Source organism: Coprinopsis cinerea (assembly GCF_000182895.1).
Source record: "Coprinopsis cinerea okayama7#130 chromosome 12 map unlocalized cont3.12, whole genome shotgun sequence".
NCBI classification, from domain to species: domain Eukaryota; kingdom Fungi; phylum Basidiomycota; class Agaricomycetes; order Agaricales; family Psathyrellaceae; genus Coprinopsis; species Coprinopsis cinerea.
Genome location: NW_003307533.1, coordinates 1,464,871 through 1,484,633, shown reverse-complemented (window position 1 = coordinate 1,484,633; position 19,763 = coordinate 1,464,871). Strand labels below are relative to the sequence as shown.

At 52.1% G+C, this 19,763-nt stretch overlaps 7 protein-coding genes across 7 annotated transcripts; 5 read left to right on the top strand and 2 right to left on the bottom strand.

Annotated features, from left to right (window-relative positions):
- Window positions 1-2,790: 2,790 nt before the first annotated feature.
- On the top strand, window positions 2,791-4,515 carry CC1G_06530 (hypothetical protein; the record flags this gene model as incomplete). Its single annotated transcript, XM_001835075.2, has 1 exon — window positions 2,791-4,515. The coding sequence occupies one exon, from the start codon at window positions 2,791-2,793 to the stop codon at window positions 4,513-4,515; it is 1,725 nt and encodes a 574-aa protein (XP_001835127.2).
- A 185-nt stretch (window positions 4,516-4,700) lies between these two features.
- Window positions 4,701-5,372, bottom strand: CC1G_06529 (hypothetical protein). Its single transcript, XM_001835074.2, has 2 exons — window positions 5,083-5,372; window positions 4,701-5,019 (listed from the first exon to the last, which is right to left on the bottom strand). The coding sequence occupies exons 1-2, from the start codon at window positions 5,259-5,261 to the stop codon at window positions 4,776-4,778; spliced, it is 423 nt and encodes a 140-aa protein (XP_001835126.1). The 5' UTR covers window positions 5,262-5,372; the 3' UTR covers window positions 4,701-4,775.
- Window positions 5,373-6,374: 1,002 nt separating this feature from the next.
- Window positions 6,375-7,826, bottom strand: CC1G_06528 (hypothetical protein). The gene is made up of 2 exons (XM_001835073.2): window positions 6,703-7,826; window positions 6,375-6,640 (listed from the first exon to the last, which is right to left on the bottom strand). Exons 1-2 carry the CDS (start codon window positions 7,737-7,739, stop codon window positions 6,460-6,462), a joined length of 1,218 nt encoding a protein of 405 aa, XP_001835125.1. The 5' UTR covers window positions 7,740-7,826; the 3' UTR covers window positions 6,375-6,459.
- Window positions 7,827-8,226: 400 nt separating this feature from the next.
- On the top strand, window positions 8,227-8,553 carry CC1G_15444 (hypothetical protein; the record flags this gene model as incomplete). Its single annotated transcript, XM_002910121.1, has 1 exon — window positions 8,227-8,553. The coding sequence occupies one exon, from the start codon at window positions 8,227-8,229 to the stop codon at window positions 8,551-8,553; it is 327 nt and encodes a 108-aa protein (XP_002910167.1).
- A 1,801-nt stretch (window positions 8,554-10,354) lies between these two features.
- On the top strand, window positions 10,355-12,864 carry CC1G_06527 (hypothetical protein; the record flags this gene model as incomplete). Its single annotated transcript, XM_001835072.1, has 5 exons — window positions 10,355-10,401; window positions 10,455-11,019; window positions 11,073-11,804; window positions 11,851-12,541; window positions 12,602-12,864. 5 exons carry the CDS (start codon window positions 10,355-10,357, stop codon window positions 12,862-12,864), a joined length of 2,298 nt encoding a protein of 765 aa, XP_001835124.1.
- Window positions 12,865-14,232: 1,368 nt separating this feature from the next.
- CC1G_06526 (hypothetical protein) lies at window positions 14,233-15,336 on the top strand. The gene is made up of 4 exons (XM_001835071.2): window positions 14,233-14,663; window positions 14,730-14,814; window positions 14,870-15,132; window positions 15,196-15,336. Exons 1-4 carry the CDS (start codon window positions 14,432-14,434, stop codon window positions 15,300-15,302), a joined length of 687 nt encoding a protein of 228 aa, XP_001835123.1. The 5' UTR covers window positions 14,233-14,431; the 3' UTR covers window positions 15,303-15,336.
- Window positions 15,337-16,819: 1,483 nt separating this feature from the next.
- Window positions 16,820-19,032, top strand: CC1G_06525 (cytochrome P450; the record flags this gene model as incomplete). Its single annotated transcript, XM_001835070.1, has 11 exons — window positions 16,820-17,027; window positions 17,090-17,198; window positions 17,253-17,279; window positions 17,338-17,526; window positions 17,585-17,849; window positions 17,919-18,036; window positions 18,105-18,308; window positions 18,363-18,444; window positions 18,506-18,637; window positions 18,708-18,851; window positions 18,957-19,032. The coding sequence occupies 11 exons, from the start codon at window positions 16,820-16,822 to the stop codon at window positions 19,030-19,032; spliced, it is 1,554 nt and encodes a 517-aa protein (XP_001835122.1).
- Between the last annotated feature and the right edge of the window lie 731 nt (window positions 19,033-19,763).

Here is a 19,763-nt window from a genome sequence, read left to right as displayed (position 1 = left end):
CGAATGAACTGCGAAGCTGGAGACTAATGTCAAAGCGCGCACTCTGGCCAGGGGCTAGGGCCCTCATTCCCTTCGTACGTACTTTGTCCCTGTTTCACGTCAATTCCCTGTATGTCAAAGTGTCATGTCAAAGAAGGCTTGGGATGCACATATGGACTTGGGACTAGAATAGCCAGCTCGCGGGCATCGAGCGAAAGCTGTCGACTTTGTCAGTCTGATGCTTGACAAGTGGGATGGAGAATGTCGCTGGTTGCTGTGGCCAAGAGCTAATGGTACGTATTCAAGAGCCAGGAGAGCGGGTTATCCTCTTGTGTTGGGCAAGACATGAGACGTATGATAGTGAATCTGGCAGCGCTACCCCTGGCCAAACGATTGAGGTCGCAAATGATCACTTATCTTGAATGCAAGGAGTACATTTTTTGCCAGGCAATAATATCACTAAGTAGCGTACGGAGATGCTAGTCTCTATAGACAAAACCTGTGCTGCACTTGTCAGAATGTCGCGTGCAGGACAAGCGGCGTTCTGGGTGCTGACGGCGCCTGTTGCGGCCACTGGCGAGGTTATCAAACGCCCAGCGACACGATTGTCCAAATCCACAGGCGTGGTTTCTGGTCAATCCAAGGGAATGGTTCTCTATATATGCTATATCACGGAGCAGCGACCCGAGCGATTATTTCTCCAATTTCATTGCAATTTCAGCGAAATTCAGACACCCGAGCTTGCATCCACAAGCAGCCATCAAATCCGTGGGAAATGGCCTTGTGGGCGTACAGGGAGCATGGAACGCCCGAACAGGCTTGTTTACGTTCTTCAGCTTTGTACCACCAGCAAAGAGCAGCGGAAACTGCAGAGACCTCTGGGCGCACTGGTTTTGAAATCAAGGCAAGCCCGCGCCGCAGAATCACCTTGACCACGCACTCACAGACAGGTCCGATCCGGACGAAATACACCCAGGGTACACCGAGTCAAGAATCGACTTGTTGACGGTTGACAAGCCCCGCGCAATCGACTCTAGCCCCTCTTGGTGAACATTTAGCTGAAAACATTGGTTGCCACCCAGTGGCTAGAAGCACCGCGCATTGAAACGTCGTCCGGTAAAGGGCATCACCACCAAATAAGGAGGTAAGCGCCGTATTATCCTCGACGTCGGTAACACGCCTAATTACACTCGGATTTATCGTTTATCAGGTGTGAAACAGAGTGCTAATCGAGGCCTGTGACGCCTTATAGGCACCTCCAAAGTCTGACGCGCCACGGAAAATACTTGGAGGTTCAAGTCTATCGCCTCGGGGAAACGAGCAGAACCGCGTTTTGCTGTTCGAACTTCACAGCGGCTGTTTGCCATCTTGGACAGCCTCCCCAGGTGCTGAGCGGCTTGCCTTCGATTCCCCACGAACCCTTTTCACCGCCAGAATATCAATTTGCACACTCCTTGAACCCAGATTTCCCCACATTCGCTTCGTTCTCTCGCCCTTCCTCTTGTTTCTGTCGTTTATCGTTTAAAGTTTCGGTAAGTGCTCGCTTCGTTTCGCGTCTTCCGCCCCACGTTCCCATTTCATGGAGTTATGTTACAATGTGGATGGTCCTTGTTTATCATCCCCCACACTTCCAGAATTTCTGTTTTCCCTTGCTATTTTCTTTCTATCAAATGATGGCAATATGGCTCGTGCTTCTTTGCTTCTTTCCCTCCTTAAGTCTAGCCCACTGTCTGAGATCAAGTATATCTGACCTCGTGCTGGCTCGTAGATCACTGCATCACCCCGCTCAGTCACTGCCCACTCAACCAGCTCTCTGCCTCAAACTAGAGCCGCCCTTTTCTCTCCCGCTTTACCTGGCCAGAAGTTTCGAAACCAGTGCCCCCACTGTGGTCCCCGCCGGCCTACAACCAAGGTTTGGTAACAACTGTGCAAGCACTGCTGGTATCGCACTGAAACCTCAGCTGCGCAACCTCACTTGCAGCCCCACATCGCTGTCCATCTCCCTTCACACCCCATTTGTCGCTCTCCCTCTTTCCTCTCCGAGGCGTCCACACGCATCCGTCGAGATCCATACCACGACATAACCAATCTCCTCATTTCCTCCATTAACGGCCTCAGAGATTCCCCCTGGATCTGACAATAACCGACGGAGTAAATTTGAAGCTTATTATCTCCATCCCGAGTGCGTTGTGTCAACCTCTGTCGTTATCATCACCTCACTCACCTACAACAGCATTCCTGATCGCCAGGGCAAACGACAATTACATTCGCGCCCACCGGAGCACGCTGCACGACTCGTCTGCAAATAACCAAGTAGCCTAATCATTGGGTCGACGGTCTGGACGTTCAGTCGGTGCTGAAATCGTAACCTTCAGCCATATAAATCAACCAGACACACGGATCTTCCGCTATCCTGCTGGTCCACCTTACAATTTTCTGCGCGCCTTCGAGCGAGTTCTCGAAGAGAGTATCTCAACCGTCTTCCAATCGAACTCAGGCAGTCAAGACCTTTCAAGTTTCCAACCACACGTATCAGGCTCTACGTACACGTTAAGGTAAGCGCAACGATTGTTACGTCGCCCCGCAAGCCCATTGACTGATCGCCTCGGACAAGTACAGTTTCATCTTCCCCTGCAAGGCTATATACCTGCAAAAAACGAAAGATAGCTCGTTGACGATCATCTTCGGCTTAATCACAATCACCTTCGTGGAGTGAATCTCGATAGTCCGCAAGAACATTTATAAAGCGATCCACCTGCCGCTACGCATTCACCAATCACACCACTCCACATCATGTATCCCTCCACCTCGATGTCCTCGACTCAAATTCCCGCCACACTTTCGATGCTGCCTGAAGAACTCCTGGAACGGATCCTCGACGACTGTATCACAAGTCTCCTCACGGCCTCACATTCGTCCTCCTCCTTGACCACCTCCCCTTTCCCGTCACCCTCCTCCAGCCCCTCGGTCAGCCCTGCCAACTCCAAACGCAGCTCACCGTCCAACTCGAGATACGCAACGCCAGCTGACACTCCCGCGGCGTCTCCTACTCGATCACGACCACCTTCGCCAGGACTTCCAGCGCCTTCAGATAGCCATGCTCCCTGTCAGCCACCTGCACCAACCTCGACTCGGACAGCCACGTCGACGCCGTCACCGAGTACAAGTAGCGTCCTTAACCCTGTGCTTATCTCGCGACTCTTCCATCGAATTGGCGCACCTCTTCTCCATCGCTCCATCACTCTTTCATCACGATCAAAGACGCAGAAGCTATTGGACGGTAGCTTACGCCACCACCCTGAGCGGGCCCGGTGGATCCGCTGGCTCGTTATTGCGGGGATTTGGGAAGGAGCTGGGGAGGTTCTGAAAATCGTGGCTGCTGTGAATTCTGGTGAGAGCCCGTTCCACTTTCTCTATGGGAAAGGGAAGGGCAAAGAATGGACGGAGGACGACGACCGCTGGTCGACTGTGGGCCTGCAGACGTTGGAGATCACGATCGACGTACCACCTTTCATTCCTCAACAGTCACAGCTGCCACATCAAGCCCAGCAAGCTCTTAGGCGATCGACTACTCATCCCGGTCACACTAGCACTCCCAGCCAGCGTGCAGCTACTGCACAAGATCCTGATGCGGAGGAATTTTGTGCTGGCCTTGCGGCGCTGGGTGACGTACGGGGAGAGGGCTTGAAGCATCTCGTGGTGCGAAAACCGCAGAATGTGTATCTTACCCACCAGCGGGCCAAGATGGTATTCAGTGCGCTGGCGAAGCTTGTCGGAGGTTCCGCAGGGCTGGAATCGGCTCACGTCGCTTTCCGGCTGAGCGACGACCCCGTTCCGCCTGGCTCTCGACGAACACCAGGCGCACCGCCGAGCCACCCTCATGGGCCTATCGCGTTGTTCACAGAAGCATTGTCACGTTGTCCTTCCCTCCACACCTTCACAACTCACCTTCCATCAGTATGGAATGAAGCCATCCTCCGAGTCAGCGTCAATGAGGGTTTAGACCGGATAGTCCTTTTGGGAACAGGAGGGAAGCCTGTGACCATTGGCGATGATAACCTCTCGCAGCAGCACGCTGTCCCACCTCTCCCGCGGACGCCGCCCCTGGCGCCTTCTACGGCCTCTCTTCCTGCGCATCCTGTGGAGAGGGTGTATGCTGCTAGTGCAAGGCCCTGTGATGGGTTTGCGATCGGCGTCACGAGGTTCCCTACCGTCCTTCCTCCGAGATCGTTCCCTACTAGAGGCACTGGTCTGTTCATCACAGAGGCAAGAAAGCATGAACGGTTGTGTTCGCTCATCCGAGCAGGGGCTATGGAAGGAGAGGAGCGGGAAGATCGGCACCGGGAAGAGATGGTCCGTGGTATGGTTGCTCAAAATATGTCGCCTAATACGTCCAGTGTTCCGCTTCTCGCCATCCCCACACCTACCTCTTTGGGGAGACCGTCGGTGCCTCGCGTGAATGGGCCGCAGTCGAATTCTTCGTCGCAGGGCCTTCATGCCACCATCTCTTCCTGGATATCGTCAACGTTGTTGTAGACTTTTGTTCATTTGTGCCGCTGTGCGTGCGTTCTTCCGGGTTTTCGTTACGCTTTCGACTTGTGTATTATGCTACCCACTTTGTATGTACTTTAGACTTTGTGTATTTCTACTTTGTTTAATTAGTTTCCTTCAAAGAACTGAACACGATGTCATTTCGGTCAGAGTTTCTCAGCGCGTATCGTTTGAAAAGATTCAAAGCCACAACATGTTCAATTGAAATCTAGTTACAAGCTAGACGACGGCAGAGAATCTTTTATTTAGAGCAACTCGTCCAGGTCAAATTCATAGATCGCTCTGGTGACGAGGTCTTCCAAATCCTCCAAGTCCCTCTTTCTCCTTCGGTTGTTGTTCTTCTTGGGAGCTGCCTTCCTCTTTGGGGCTGCCTTCTTCTTGGGGGCTGCCTTCTTCTTGGGCGGTGCCTTGCGCCTAGGCTTAGGCTTGGGCTTGGGCTTAGGTGGAGGAGGGGGTGGGGGGCTCGAGCTGCCGCCGCCTCCCATAAGTCTGAATGAAACGGTGTTATATTACTGATTCTCAGGCGACACTGAGTGTAATAAGGGTACTCACCCTCCGAGAAGGTTTCCTGCGACGCTCGCGATTGCACCGAAGAGGGGATCTCTCTCCACGAGCTCAAGGTCTGTGAGCTCCCGGCGGGCGTCGTATTCATCGAAGCCTACTGGAACGGCGACGACGGAGGAAACGACCGAAAGGGCAGCCACTGCGAGTGTTGCTCTGAAGTGGACCATTGTGATTTCAAAACGAGTGAGGTGTTGGATGAAGTGGAAGATCGTCGCCTGAAGCGTTGTTGTTTTCGTTGGAGAATTGAATCTGCGGTCAACGCTGATTTCCTGGGGTAGTTGGAGAGGCCTGCTCTGAGGGAAACCATAATGAATACCTCTCACCCCCTTTTATAGATATCCGTTTTATAACGTCACTGCTTTTGGAAGTTCTTCTTGCAACCTGACCAACGAGCTTCGAGGTCTATTATGAGCGCCAAGACTGTGGATATGCCCAGCCGTGGATGCCGAATGGGCGCTCTAGCCTTCGTTGTCAATCTTTTGCCATTTTACTAGACGCGCTCACAGCCTGAAAGAACAGCCAAGGCGGAGAGATGAACTAAGTGCATTGCCCTAGGCCTGGGCGGTGTTGTGCAACGGATAAGGCAAAGTGCATCGCCAGAGATCATGGTTGCTGAGCGAGGATCAGTACGGGCTCGACGGGGAATCGAAGTGCCCGATGGGCGGTAGCTTATTGGTACTCGACAGTTTCGCCGTGGAAGTATGGCTTTGATTCTATGATATAGCAGATGAGTATCACTGGTATCGTGGCTTACTGTACTTAGTAGCCGTCTGCGAATGGAAAGAAGACGAGCACGATTTGCCGCGAACGGAACTTCGGACGACTGATATGCTCATCTACCCATGTCGCTGTTTCCGGAATAGATTGTGATTTTCTGCAGTTACGAGGCTCAAAGGGGCTCACTGCGATGGCGGGTCAGGAAATGGGGAGAGGGAAACCCAAAGGGAAACTCTCGGTGCCAACTCACTTCGGTGTTGTGTGCACTGCGTTGGAGCCGGGCGAAAATTCCCATCAGTCAACCTGTAGATGATCAAGGCCACCATTCGCATCACGTTCGCTCAAGATTTTATCGGTGATTGTGGTTCTACGACGATACACGTCGCCTCTGGCTCTTCATGTGGAAGAACATTCAGAACAGATGGCTCAAGCCTTCTTTCTACATCTAACAACGAGTTCAAACCTCAGGCGAGAAGGACGACAAGTTGTTCCTTACTTCCACACATACACACACATAGTCATTTTCCACATCAGTTTCTGTTCACACTTTCTTCCGTTTGGCGACACAAACACCAGAAGAAGTAGAATTTCGAGAAAGCCATTATTCCACTACTAAAGTAATCTACCAACTGCATATATCCCGTGCATCTAGTCGAGCTCGTTGAGTTCACGAGCGTCGAACTCATCGTCGAACATGCGGTAGGCGAGGTCATCGTCAAAGTCACGGGCATCCAACTCCTCGAGGACCCAGTCACGGAAGACGAGGTCGTCCTCGAAGTCGCGCTTGTCCTTCTTGCTGCTCCTGAACATAGCAGGGATTGAAGCGAGACTGGAAGATCGACAGCCAGTTAGTAAAAGTAGTAGACAAAGAGGTGTAAGAGTGCAACTCACGTTCCAGCGGTACCGAGCCAGTTCAAGGCCTTGCCACCGATCTTGGCAATGCCAGCAAAGGAAGGATCGCGAGCGTCGAGAGAGTCCATGAACTCGCGAAGGACGAGCTCTTCGGATTCAGAGAGGTCTCGCTTGCCGGTGAAGATCCTCTTGATGAAGCCGAAGATGGGTTCACGGGCATCGAGGTCGTCGACGAGCTCACGAAGAGCGAGCTCCTCAGTCTCAGAGAGATCACGCTTGCCAGTGAAGATTCTCTTGATGAAACCGAAGATGGGCTCTCGGGCGTCGAGCTCTTCGAAGTCACGAAGGGAAAGGTCGTCGACGTCGGAGAAGTCTCGCTTGCCGGTGAAGATTCTCTTGATGAAGCCAAAGATGGGCTCACGGGCGTCGAGGGAGTCAACATACTCGCGGAGGGCGAGTTCCTCGGATTCGGAAAGATCACGCTTGCCAGTGAATATTCGCTTGATGAATCCGAAGATGGGCTCGCGAGCTTCAAGGTCCTCAAAGTCGCGGAGGGAGAGGTCGTCGAGGTCGGAAAGGTCGCGCTTGCCGGTGAAGATACGTTTGATGAACCCGAAAATAGGTTCACGGGCGTCAAGCGAGTCGACGTACTCGCGGAGCGCGAGCTCCTCGGTCTCCGAAAGATCACGCTTGCCAGTGAAAATTCGTTTGATGAAACCGAAGATGGGCTCACGGGCGTCGATGTCTTCGACAAGCTCACGGAGGGCAAGCTCCTCAGACTCGGACAAGTCCCGCTTGCCGGTGAAGATTCGTTTGATGAAACCGAAGATGGGTTCACGGGCGTCAAGGTCTTCGGCCAACTCCCGGAGAGCGAGCTCTTCAGACTCAGAGAAGTCTCGCTTCCCGGTGAAAATCCTCTTGATGAAACCAAAGATGGGCTCTCGAGCGACAAGTGGCTCAGCTACGAGATCAACATCCCGGGCAACGAACTCGTTGGCCTCCTGGGCAATGGGGACGGCGAGGACGGGCGCGATGGCAAGGGCGGCGACGAGGATGGAGGTGGAGATTTGAACCATGTTGATAGATAGAAATTGATTTATTTAGAGGGTAGTGGGGAACGTTTGGGGGTGCGGTCAACGCTAGTAGTTCCTTGGTGGGGGTGAGGCCAGCTCGAGGGGAAGCAAAAAAGTGGGGTGGGGGTGTACTTATACCTTGCCCAGTGCCAAGAGATCTTCTTTTTGCCTTTCAGGGAAGACCCTGCTCGCTTAACCGGGCAGTGCCGTTGTGGCAAAGTGGGCGCCCGAGTTGAAACTCGGTGCGCTGGAAACGGAGGAGCTGGGTAGAAAAGACCGAAAACATCCGCCGATAAGGCTATGTGCACTAATGATGAATGGTCGACCAGATGCACGGTAACCTTGTACATCGTTCGGGAAGAAAGTGGAAGAGCAGCATCATCTTGCACCAATCGACGCTGGGGAGGCTCGGAGCAATTGGGAGACCAAATGATAGTGGCTAGAATTTCTTCGGGGTGTCTGCCTTGAAGGGCCCTGCTGAGATCGAAGCATGCAGTTCGTACATCCCCTCCTGGTTCTTGGAGACCTCGCGGATTACTGCCCGCTCATTTCAAGCGCCGTCGATCATAGTTCTCGTCCTAGTCCCGCCGGATCCTATGCAACTAGGGAAGAAACCTGGACTTTCGTTCTCGTCAAGCTTCAGGAAATTGTGGTCTGCGAGTCGTATCACTTGCTTCAGGGCACATTTCAGAACCCACATTCACCCACAGTCACTTGCAATGCCGAGCAAGGGAAAATGAACGCCGTGCGCTCGGTACTTCCGGTGCAAAAGGGTGTTGACTTATCGCTGCATCATCAGGGAACAATCATGGAATGACTGAAGTGAACATACATCACCGGATGACGAAGAGCTTCTTTCCGTAAACGCTGCCCCAGACCCACGAGGAACAGCAGGAATAAATGTCAACCACCGAAACCCGACTGAACCGCCCTGGCCAGCGCCCATCACTGCATCAAGCGCCCATCAAATACAGAACGCAATGACGTCCGAGAGATGCCCTTTCCGGTAAGTTTTGACAGTTTATTGGATAGCCCTCGACTGCCAGGCAGCTTCTAGGGGTTTGGCGGTCGACCAGGGTGAGGAAAATGCCCAGGGTCCTGCTAGGGTCTAATGCATGGGAGAAGCACGAGGCCTTATCGGCGGGAAAAAGCGAGCAGAGGATCCCGCCGGGACGGACATGCGTCGGGTTTGTGTCGAGGACGGCCAATGCTAGATGGTCAACTCTCCGTGATGAGCTTATGATGAGCTCAAGTCGCCTCGAGAATGGGAGCGTCGAGAATGCAGTTGTATGCAATGGTTGACGTACACAGCCGATGCTGTGAGAAGGCCTCCGTCCAAAACCCAAAGATAATCAGTTTTCCTGACGACTTAACAATACCGAGATCGACATCCGAGGACGAATCATCGTTTCCTTGATCAAGTTCCAGCGTCATGGCTGTGACTTACGGGACAGTCGTTCAGCAATGCGTCCTGAGCACATGTAGGTATTGCAGCTGCCAGTGAATAACGGCTTCATGGATTGTTGTGCCATCGTCAACTGGTAGTCAACGCTTGTAAGCTGCGACCCTATGCAAACGTCGTGAGCGACATATCAGGCGTAATTTTGGACCAGGAGAGCAGCATCTTCAGGGATTTTTGCACCTTGGTTATGACAGGCCAAGGTCATGCATAACTTAAAGCGAGGGACTGAAGGTGAGCCACCTTCCAGATGAAGGCCTGCACTCGCGTTCATCTCGGTCCGGCTGGAGACTTGGATCAACTCGCAAATAGCTGTTAAATAGTTGCTAGTGCAACGCACCTGCGACACACTCTTCATCAAGACTTCGACAGCGTAAAAGAATTCGAAGAAACCTTTACAAGCTCTTCGCGTTCGCCAAGATACTATCCACGGGTGGTGGTCTTGAGTAGGTCCTCGAAGGATCCAAAGCTTGTCACCGTCATCGTCCAAGGCTTTTGATAAAGTTGGTTCTTTCAAGCAGTGCGATTAAGCGCCAGGAACATCGCCCGCACTTGCTCTCGGTCATGGAGTGGAAGCGCAACAAGCCGTCTTGTAACTTGCGCGCCAGTTCTAGGCGAGAGGCGGCAACGGCCTCTCAAAGAAGCATGAACAAACAAAGAGAAAACATCGCGGTCGAAGGCTGGTCACGGGATAAATATGATGGACGATCAGGTGACCTCATTTCACCACGAGGCTCGACCAACTGTCGTGTTTCGCTTCTTGACCGCTTCCACAGTCGACGCTTGTTCTATCCCGCCTCCAATAAATTGCCGCGTTCCCTTGAACCTGGGGGCACCATATTCTGGCTGGAGAAACCGTGACGAAAACCACTAGTTGCAGAGAATAAAGAAAATCCAACGGGTTGGACTTGGTATGTTGAGAACGTATGAAATAACAATAATTTTAGTGTAGAACTGACATACAGCTCATCGCATATTAGGTTGACTCACGCGACTTTGGAGATAGCTTGCGCTGCTTGAAAGCGAAGGATTGAACCTCACAGTCAGTGAACATCGAACCCGAGTTTCGGCTGCCTTGTTGAACGTGAATGCTCTTCAGAAACACACAATACGCGGCGCGCCGAAGCAAGAGCAACACAGTCGGGAAATCTGAATAGGGATGAGGTTCGGATTGCCCAGATCACCCTCACCGTCTCCCGTTCGAGGGTAAATGCAAATTCAGCCAATGTCGCGCTTCCTTGACGTTGTTGTTTCACCAGGAGCCGTACCAAAACGAAATCCACGACAAAGAAACGAGCTACGACACCCCAAACCAAGTCTATCTCTGCACCAGTGAAGTCAACTTACAGACGCGGCACCTCCTTCGGTCTACGAGACGATACCTCCTCCAGCTCTGACTCGGATTCGAGTTCCTCAGACTCAGACGACTCCCACATTCATTACCCGAAGGAATACAGTGACGATGACGACCAGTTCCTCTATGGATCAGCCTCGTTCGAACACCAGTCATCCTCCGACCCAGGCAGCTCGGACGAATCGTTTGAATTCAGCGTCTCGACCGGCCCTACAGGACAGAGGCTAGCAAAAGTCAAGAAGGACAAGGGGAAAGGGAAAGCTATGGCACAAAGTATGGACGGGCGGCGCAGCAGTAAGAAGCACCCCGTGAAGCTCGACGAGTCTGGCCTTCCGGTACTCCACCTCTCTCTTCGCAAGAGCCCAGAAAAGTCCCGTCAGGTGGATGAGACAATCGCCGCTATCCGCTCACGAACGCGGTACGAGGATCCATATGAGGAATGGGAGAAGAACGTTAGGAAGGAGGCATTCGTACGTTCATTCGTTCTTAATGACAATTCTCTTGTTGACCGTTATCTCTACAGCGTACCGCTCGCAAAACCCTCTCGACAACCCAGAGTAATCTAGAGGCGTCGCATCAACAACTTCAATCTCAAGCGCAGCAAGCGCTCCTTTCGCAACACCAATCTCAAATGCAGCAGGTTCAATCCCAACTCCAAGCTATGCGACTGCAACAGGATAGGGAGGAGGCTCGATTACGGGAAGAGTTGAAGAACCGAGACAAGCAGCTTTGGGAGAGAATCGAACGGGTGATCAGCATTGAGGAGGGCAAGGTGCGGGCCAAGATGGAGGAGGAGCGGAAGAAGCAAGAGGAGGCGAGGAAGAAACTGGAGGAGGAAGAGCGCAAGGAACGCGAAAGACTTGAGAAGATCAAGGCTGAGCAGGAAAGGCAAAGGAAGGAGCAGGAGGCGAAGGAGGCAGAAATAAGGAAGAAGAAGGAAGAGGAGGAAAGGGCGCGGAAAGAGGAGGAGGAAGAGATCAGGAAGATTGAGGAAGAGGAGAAGAGGTTAGAGGAGGAGAAACGCTTGAAGGGGGAGAAGGACAAACGAGAGCAAGAGGCTAGGGCGAAGCTCGGGTATCGTTCTGGAGACGAGGAGTGGGCCAATGCGCGTCTCAGTTTGCTGCAACTCAAGGACACCGTTCTTGCTCCCGTGAAAGCCGATAAGGAGACGAAGAAGAGATTCAATGCGGTGCGCAGGCAAATCACGCCGAAAGTGGGCCAGTTGACGAATGACGAGGAGGCGATCACGCGTATTGTAAGTATTGGTTTTTCTGTCTATGCTTACGCTAACAACGCTCTAGTCTAATCAATTGCATTCCCTTGTCCAACCGACACCTCCGCACCCGCCAATCATCTACGCGGCCCTCTGCTCCTCCCTTGCCAAAGCAATCATTCTACAGGCAGAGACAGAGGTTACAGCAGAGAAGAAAGCCGCCATACCTCTGGCTCGCGTGGCCTTTAACCTCCTCACATCTCTGGACGGTGTCTTCCGTGAAGCCTTCTGGGCGAAACTGGTGCAGAGGACGGGTGGATGGGTGATACCCAGCGTGATACCCTTCGAGAAGGACGTCGACGGTCGCAAGTGGGGCGAGGGTCCCAAAGGGCGTGGTCGGGGACGAGGTGGGGCTGGCGAGAGGTGGCTGATTATGGGTTACCGCCGGAGCGAGAAGGCGGGCGCCGGGGGCGGCGAGACCAGTAACGGCACCGGTCCTCCTAAAGACCTCGAAACCTCAGCGGAATACGCTACCCGCCTCTCTGGTATTATGCGTGTCTATTGGGAGATTGTGAAGGTCCAATGCAGGTACCCGGGGAAGCTGGCATTTCCGGACGGCCCTGGTTGTGGACAGAGGTTGGCACCTGAGGCGCAGGCCAAGGGTGAGGGACAGATGTTGCAGAGTCCGTATAGCGTCTCGAGGTTCTGGATGTGGTTTGCGAGGTTGAGCGCTGTGAGGCCGCTTTTGGAGACTGGAGTTGCAGCCGAGTTGGTTCATAGTAAGTGCATTCTCGTTATTTTCGCTGCCTGGTAGGTTTCTGATGAATGTTATTTCACAGCTGCTCTGGAAGTTATGGGAGCTGAGGCATGCGACATCTGGGGCAGACAGTGGATTAAAGTTCTGCGACTTTACTATGAGGGAGCGACCACGGGTCTATACCCCGAACGAGGAGCTATCACTACCGGCAACGACCAGGACAAGACGAAAAAGGAGAACGCGAGGCTTGGCGGGAGCACTGCAGAGGGCAAGGCTGCGCGTGCGCGAGTGCAGATGGAGATTGAGAGGATTGTGAGGGGCGAGAATAAGAGTATTTTGCGTTGATTTTGGAGGGCATGGGACGACCTTTTTTACGACCAGTAGGATGATCTACGACTGGAAATTGACGATAATGTAGTGGCATGACTAATGATACTTGATTGAACTCTCTGGAGAGTCTTCGAACGCAATCCCATAATGATGATTCTACCATTGGAAGGATGGCCCCCGACGTTGGCTTGCAGTCAATTCTGCGACGGAGGGTCAGATGCGTTGATCCCGTGCCAAAACTCTGCCTTCCCGTCCAGGGTAAATGATTGATATCCCAACCGCAAAACCTTCGTTCATTGGCAATTAGGCGCTACGGTACACATATACAACAGGTGGATTTGTACTACTCTAGACATGGTCTACAGGCACTTGTAAACTATCAGGTGGGCGGATGACTATTCAACCCCTCCTCCTCGTACCTCTCGCTGAGGGTCTCGTGAAGAGACGGGCGGGCCAAAAATTCTAGTTAGGATGGTGCTTCTCGACGTTTCTTTTTGCTTGAATCCGCTGCATCGCCAAACTGACGAGCCATAGAAGTCCAAGCAAAGAGATAGTCGCAAAAAGCGATGGGGGATCCCCCGACGACACAAGCCGGTACTGCAATAGCAAGGTCATCGCGTCCCCGAGTTGCAAGCAGAGCTCGAGGAACTGGGGCGGCAAAAATTAGATAACCAAAAATGAGGGCGGTGCCCTCATAATAGTGGTTAAACTATTAAGAACAGATACTACACTTGATCTAAGCCAAAAGGCCAGAGTGGTAAGGAATCAAAAATGTTGGGGGAGGGTTTTTATAGTCGAGAACCTGCGCACGGACCATCTGCTTGTTTGTCAGGAATGTGGAGATAGTGCACTGCCACGATGACGCACGGACCATCCATTTCTCCGAGGGCGCGTACCGATTCGAGCGCGCGTCGCGTCCGACCACCCGTCGTTCTCGTACGCGTCGCGCAGGTCTTGCGAAAGCAGCTTCTCTGGCGGCAACTTGGGAGGGTCTCCTAAACGCAGTCAACGGGAATGGACTGATCTTTATCGCAGATTATTAGCAGTTGATCACATCTCCAGCTTCCACAGATAATCGAAGTTTACTCTACTCTCTGGATGTGCTGGCCTCAACATGACCTCTGCAGCTTCGGTTTACTACCGTTGCTCACAAGGTACCCGACTGATAACACGATTCTCTGGCGCCTGTCAGTGTGAGCCCGAGCGCGCTAGACTCTGAAACACGTCCTGATAAATAGTTCCCGTCTGCAGTTGCCATCATTGCCAATCATTGATCATTCCCTCCCCTCTCTCACGAGGTGACGGTTTCAATGGACGGTCACGCGATGTTTGAAAAAATTGGATACAAAGGTCGAGGTCGGTGGTTGTTGCCAGCTCGACAGACCGGCTTCTGCTCCTTCCACCTGCTAGCGCAGACTCCACTGCCCTCTCCTGCGACGTTGATCGTCTGCAAGTTCTCCCTCGAGTTGATTCTCATCTAGGGCGACTAACAGGCTGAGCCTCATCCGTTGGGTCTATTCACCACTTGGACTGCTGTGCGGTTTACCCCTGGTACCAATAATCTCCTTGGACAACTTCAAACATGACTTCTGTGGAGCAAACGACTTCGGTTACGGTCTTGGGCCACTCCCACTTGCGATTCCACGAGTTTGTAGGACAGACACCAGCGGACATCCTTCGCGACTTGGAATGCCAGAAGGAAGGAGAGTCGGGATGGGCAGGAACGAAGTTCATGGCGTTGTTCTGCGTCATGTCGGTCATCGTGGCCTCCCTTTGCTTCATCGCGTTTGCCGGAGTTCTGATGGGTATTTTGGGTGCGTCTCTATCTCCTTTCACCGTGACAGTATTCTGGGTAGCTCAACCCCTACGATTGACGCTAGGCCCGGCCCTCTCGGAAGTGCACACTGTCGCCATTTCCCTCCATTTCATCTGCTACATCATCCTCGTCACCGTAGGCCTCCTTAGGTGTGTTAACATCCTATTCCTGCTTCCAGAAGGTCTCTGATAATCATCGAATTAGCGTGTATGGAATTGCAAAGGAAAAACGCAGCTTCCAATCCTCCTATTGTGCGGCTCTGGTTGGGCACATCTTCTTCGCTATCGGGTCTGGCGCATTCTGCCTCGCGATCCTCTTCAATCCCCTTCCAGGCAAGCAGGGTCTGGACCAGCTGAACAGCTGTCTCGCCATCAAGCATACTATCGCCACCCATTTCTGCAAGAGGGATATGGTAGCGAAAGGAACTGCTTTGTCCCTATTTTTAGGGATGTGGTGCTTGGAAGCTCGTATGTCATCTGCCTATTTCAGTTTTATGTGATATTGATTGAGCGCTAACGGGATTCTGTCAGTCTCGTTTTACGCCGTCAATCGCTTTGTCATGGATCTGGATGTTCGCCAGAAGGATAAATCCAAAGAAAGAGCTGCTGGGGATGAGTGGGATGCTTATTACTGTTGATAGTCTAGCTGGAAATATACAGTATCGAGTTCAAGAATTGGTGCGCTTCAGTGCGAACACTTGAATAGGCAGCGTCTTACCTCAAGCTAACCAATAGAAGACTACATGGCTCTCAACATAAGCGCCCGTCGGTAACTCCCGTTGCCATCACTTGCAATTCTCCCACCCCGCTCCGTCGCGTTCGCGCTTCCTTGAGTGTGTGACCCACCCCCATGACCGTCTCATGCAACGTTCGTCGTTACATGGAGCTCGAAGAACGCCGGTTAGAACGAAGTAAAGCGTCTACCTGTTGACAAGAAACGCAATGGCTCTATCGAAGAGCATATGGCTGTGCTCGGTACGAGTAGAATGGTATCTCTCTACGAGGTTAGAGCGAAATTGATTGTATTCCATCCGTACATACCGCTCAGGTCTTCCACGATGTCAAGAACGCGGGAGAAGGGTTGATGAAGGAGTTCAGCTGAATTCCAACTGGGAACACTCATGAACAATACGTATCCTTCAATTGGAAAGTGGTACGCGATCAGGCACCCTTCCAGCCAGAATGTTCAGTCGCACTTAAGGTAAGGCCTACTCTCATGTGAACCCATTGCTGTAACCAAGTCTTAAGGCCCATTAGGCCCTGGTCACAACCAAATCTGACCAGTCCTGTGGCGGATTTCTACGATTACCAATCTCTTATCCCAGGCGACTGCCGGTATTCGCTGCCTTTTTCACCTCACTTCGTTTGCGGGGTACAGACTCTGTACCTCGATCCGACGTCACCCATGATTACTCTGGTCCAATACTTGAGTGTTCCGCACACGGAATACAAGCGTTACGGCTCCTCGAGCGGAACCGCTGAGCAAACAACGGCGTCTTGAAGAGCATTCGTAAACCTTCAAACAACCTTTCATTCCGTCGCTGCGTCACCTATTTCCAGCCCACATCGACCCTTCCTCACTTCAATACCGGCGGCAAGTGGCAACTCAAATGATTATATCGGAGGGTGCGATTGGGGGTGTTACGTTGGCGCCTTCCGCGGGCTTTCTGGAAATCACACATATCCTCCCAGAAAACGTCAAGAAATACACACAGCATTACGACCCTGGGTGCCGACTCGGTTTTAAAGACCTCTTCAAGTAACCACAATCTCCCCCTTACCGCATGTCGATATGGGGAGTTGACGAGAATGCTCCCCAGATGGAATGTCAGGAATTTATACCAGCTCTTCCAGAGTGGCCCCGTATCGGACGCACCACCGCCCTACCTGGTGTCAACGGGGGACAGAAAACATACGTGATGGACCAAGTATGTATTGACACAATTGCTCATGGGATTGCAGATCATTCTCTAGACCTTTTCTATTTCCCGGGTTGCCTGAAAGATCCTGTTAAAACGCGGTCTTGCGACCCTGTCCGCGGACCTCCCCACCCCTTTCTTCCCTCGTGCCTGCCTACCCGCCAGGTCAGCGAACCACCCCCTTTCCCTTCCCTTCCGCAACGCATCACCCTTCGCGCGCACGCGACAGAGCTCCGATGACGCTCTCCCTGCCTTCCGAAGTTCTTCTTTACCTTGTGGTACCTGTGCTTAGCGCGGCTATCTACTGGAGTAGACAGCGCAGCCATGCGTCGCGTTCTCTCCCTCTCCCGCCTGGGCCCAAAAAGTGGCCGCTTGTTGGCAACCTCTTCCATATTCCAACTACCTTTGAATGGGAGACCTACGCTCACTGGAGCGAAGTGTACAGTGAGTTCTCCAATATTCTGGATAGGGGTGTTCATTTAATTAACGTCAATATTAATCTTTAGATTCGGATATACTCCACTTGGATGTGGCGGGCAAATCAATCATCATCGTCAACTCACAAAAGGTTGCAACAGAACTGTTCGAAAAACGTTCTGCCTTGTATTCGAGTCGGTTCGTGTCCCCTTCCTCTGTTCCATCAATACTTCAACTAACGGTTTTACTCAGTGCACGCTTTGTGATGGTCAACGAGCTGTAAGTTTCCGTCATCCACCTTCAACCACCACCATATTCAATTCCATCGCCGACATAGTATCGGCTTCGACTGGCTGTTCGGCTTTATGCCCTATGGTGAAGGTTGGAAAGAGCGACGACGCCTCTTTCAACAACACTTCCACCCACTGAATACCTCGAGCCACCAACCCATCGAACTCGAGTTCACACAGAAGATGCTGCAGCAACTTCTGCAAACTCCCCATGACTTTATGAGCCACATCCGACAGTGCGTATCCATTTCTCCTCTCGCTTGTTAATTAACATACGGACTGTTTGCACTGCAGTATGGTTGGTGCTATCACGATCACCATGGCCTACGGCCTCGACATCCGACCATCCAACGATCCATACATTGAGATCGCCGAGCAGGCACTCATCGGACTCGCAGCCGGAGCAGCACCGGGCGCCTTCCTCGTCGACTCCCTACCGTTCTTGAAACACGTCCCCGCTTGGTTCCCCGGCGCAGATTTCAAGCGCAAGGCGGCAGAGTGGCGGTCATGGACGAGGAAGATGGTCGAGGTGCCTTTTAGGGATGCTCAGAAAGCTATTGTAAGTCTCTCCCTACTACTCTAGATATCTATCGAAGGAAAGGATGTAGTGACATTTTGGGATTTTTAGAATTCTGGAAAGGCGATCCCATCTTTTACGTCGATGTGTTTGGGGGGCCTCGATGAGTCGAAGGACAACACGCATAAAAAGAAGGTCATCCAGGAGACGGCTGCTACGTTCTTCGTCGGTGTGTACCTTCAAATCCCGTCCATCCCATCCCCGCCTCTGCTGAACATCACACTCCTCGCCTGATAGGTGGTTCCGATACGACCGTGTCATCCCTCAACACGTTCATTCTGGCGATGACCTGCTACCCCGAGGTGCAAGCCAAAGCTCAGAAGGAACTCGACCGGGTCCTTGGACCGAACGCTCTACCGGACTTTGGTGACGAAGAGTCCTTGCCTTATATCTCGGCCATTGTGAAGGAAGTCTTGCGGTGGCAGACGGTCACTCCTCTTGGTATGTGCGACTCTGACCTTGGGTTCTTGGTACAACTGACGATAGCGGTTTCAGCCATTCCCCACTATCTGACTGAAGACGATGAGTATAATGGGTACTTCCTCCCGAAGGGATCTGTAGTTGTTGGCAATGCCTGGTACGTTCATCGTTCCTCCTTGTCCATACCACCTGCAACTGACCGGGCTTGGTTACGGTAGGGCAATGCTCCACGATAAAGACGAATACAACCAACCACTCGTCTTCCAACCTGAGAGGTTCTTGACACCAGACGGTTCAAAACTCGATCCTAACGTTCGAGAACCTACAGCTGCTTTCGGGTTCGGACGCAGGTAATACTTCGCTTTTCTTGGAAGAAGAAAGAAGAACGATACTGACTGTAGTTCCGAACTGTATGTGCAGGATTTGCCCCGGAAAACACATGGCCACGTCGATGCTCTACATCGCCATCGCTTCCATCCTGACCGTATTCGAAATCTCCAAAGCGGTGGATGAAGATGGGAACGTTATCGAGCCCACGAGGGATTATGTGTCCAGTATGGTTTCGTACGTCTTTTTTTATCATCTACTTGTGTGCATGCGTGTGTGCGTGTGTGTGGGGGGGGGGGGGATGGAATGCTGAATATGCTGCTTTGGTTTTGGTTTTTGTAGGCACCCGGAACCTTTCAAGTGCTCGATTAAACCTCGTTCCAAGGCTGCTGAAGCTTTGGTTTTGTCGCTCGGATGAATTGATGCGGTGTGGGCTACAGAGAGAGAGAGAGACCAGGATATGGTGCTAAATGACGATTTTGTTGGGTAGATGCGGGTGGAGGTTCAACGTTCAACCGTAGAGGCTGTAGTCACCCGACTCTCTCGAGGACGTCGATCGCGAGGCGGGGCGACACTACGTACACGCCCATTGGCAGGGGCTGAAGGTTCGCCATAAAGACACGCTGAACCCGGGAGGATTGGAACGGACTAGGTCACTTGGAGTGGAATGGTGGAACAGTAGCATTTTCCAGAACAGTGATGCGATTCAGAGGAGCGTATGGGATACAGGAGGGATATGCATACAATAGCAACGAGAAGAGACAATACGTAGTTAAGTACTAGTACCAGGGAATGACTGTAATAAAAAAGACCAAACGTAATAAATACCACCCCATAGTAAAGACAATACCACTGCATGTGCAGAAATGAAAACACTTGAAAAGCGACGAAAAAACACATAATTGGACGTTATAAATCACCCTCTGAATCGATGAAACATGCCATACAAAACCAATATTCTCGATATGTAAGATACTGATTGAACCCTGTCCACCCAATTCGTATAACTGAGGTATAAGGATACACTGTTCGCTCCATAGTATACCTAAACTGAAACCCGGAAACCTTGGAAGTAATGCCTCTTCGTCGCCCGTTGTGGCACCGATGAGGAGGGCGCTGTCGTCCATCCCACGATATATACGTATAGTT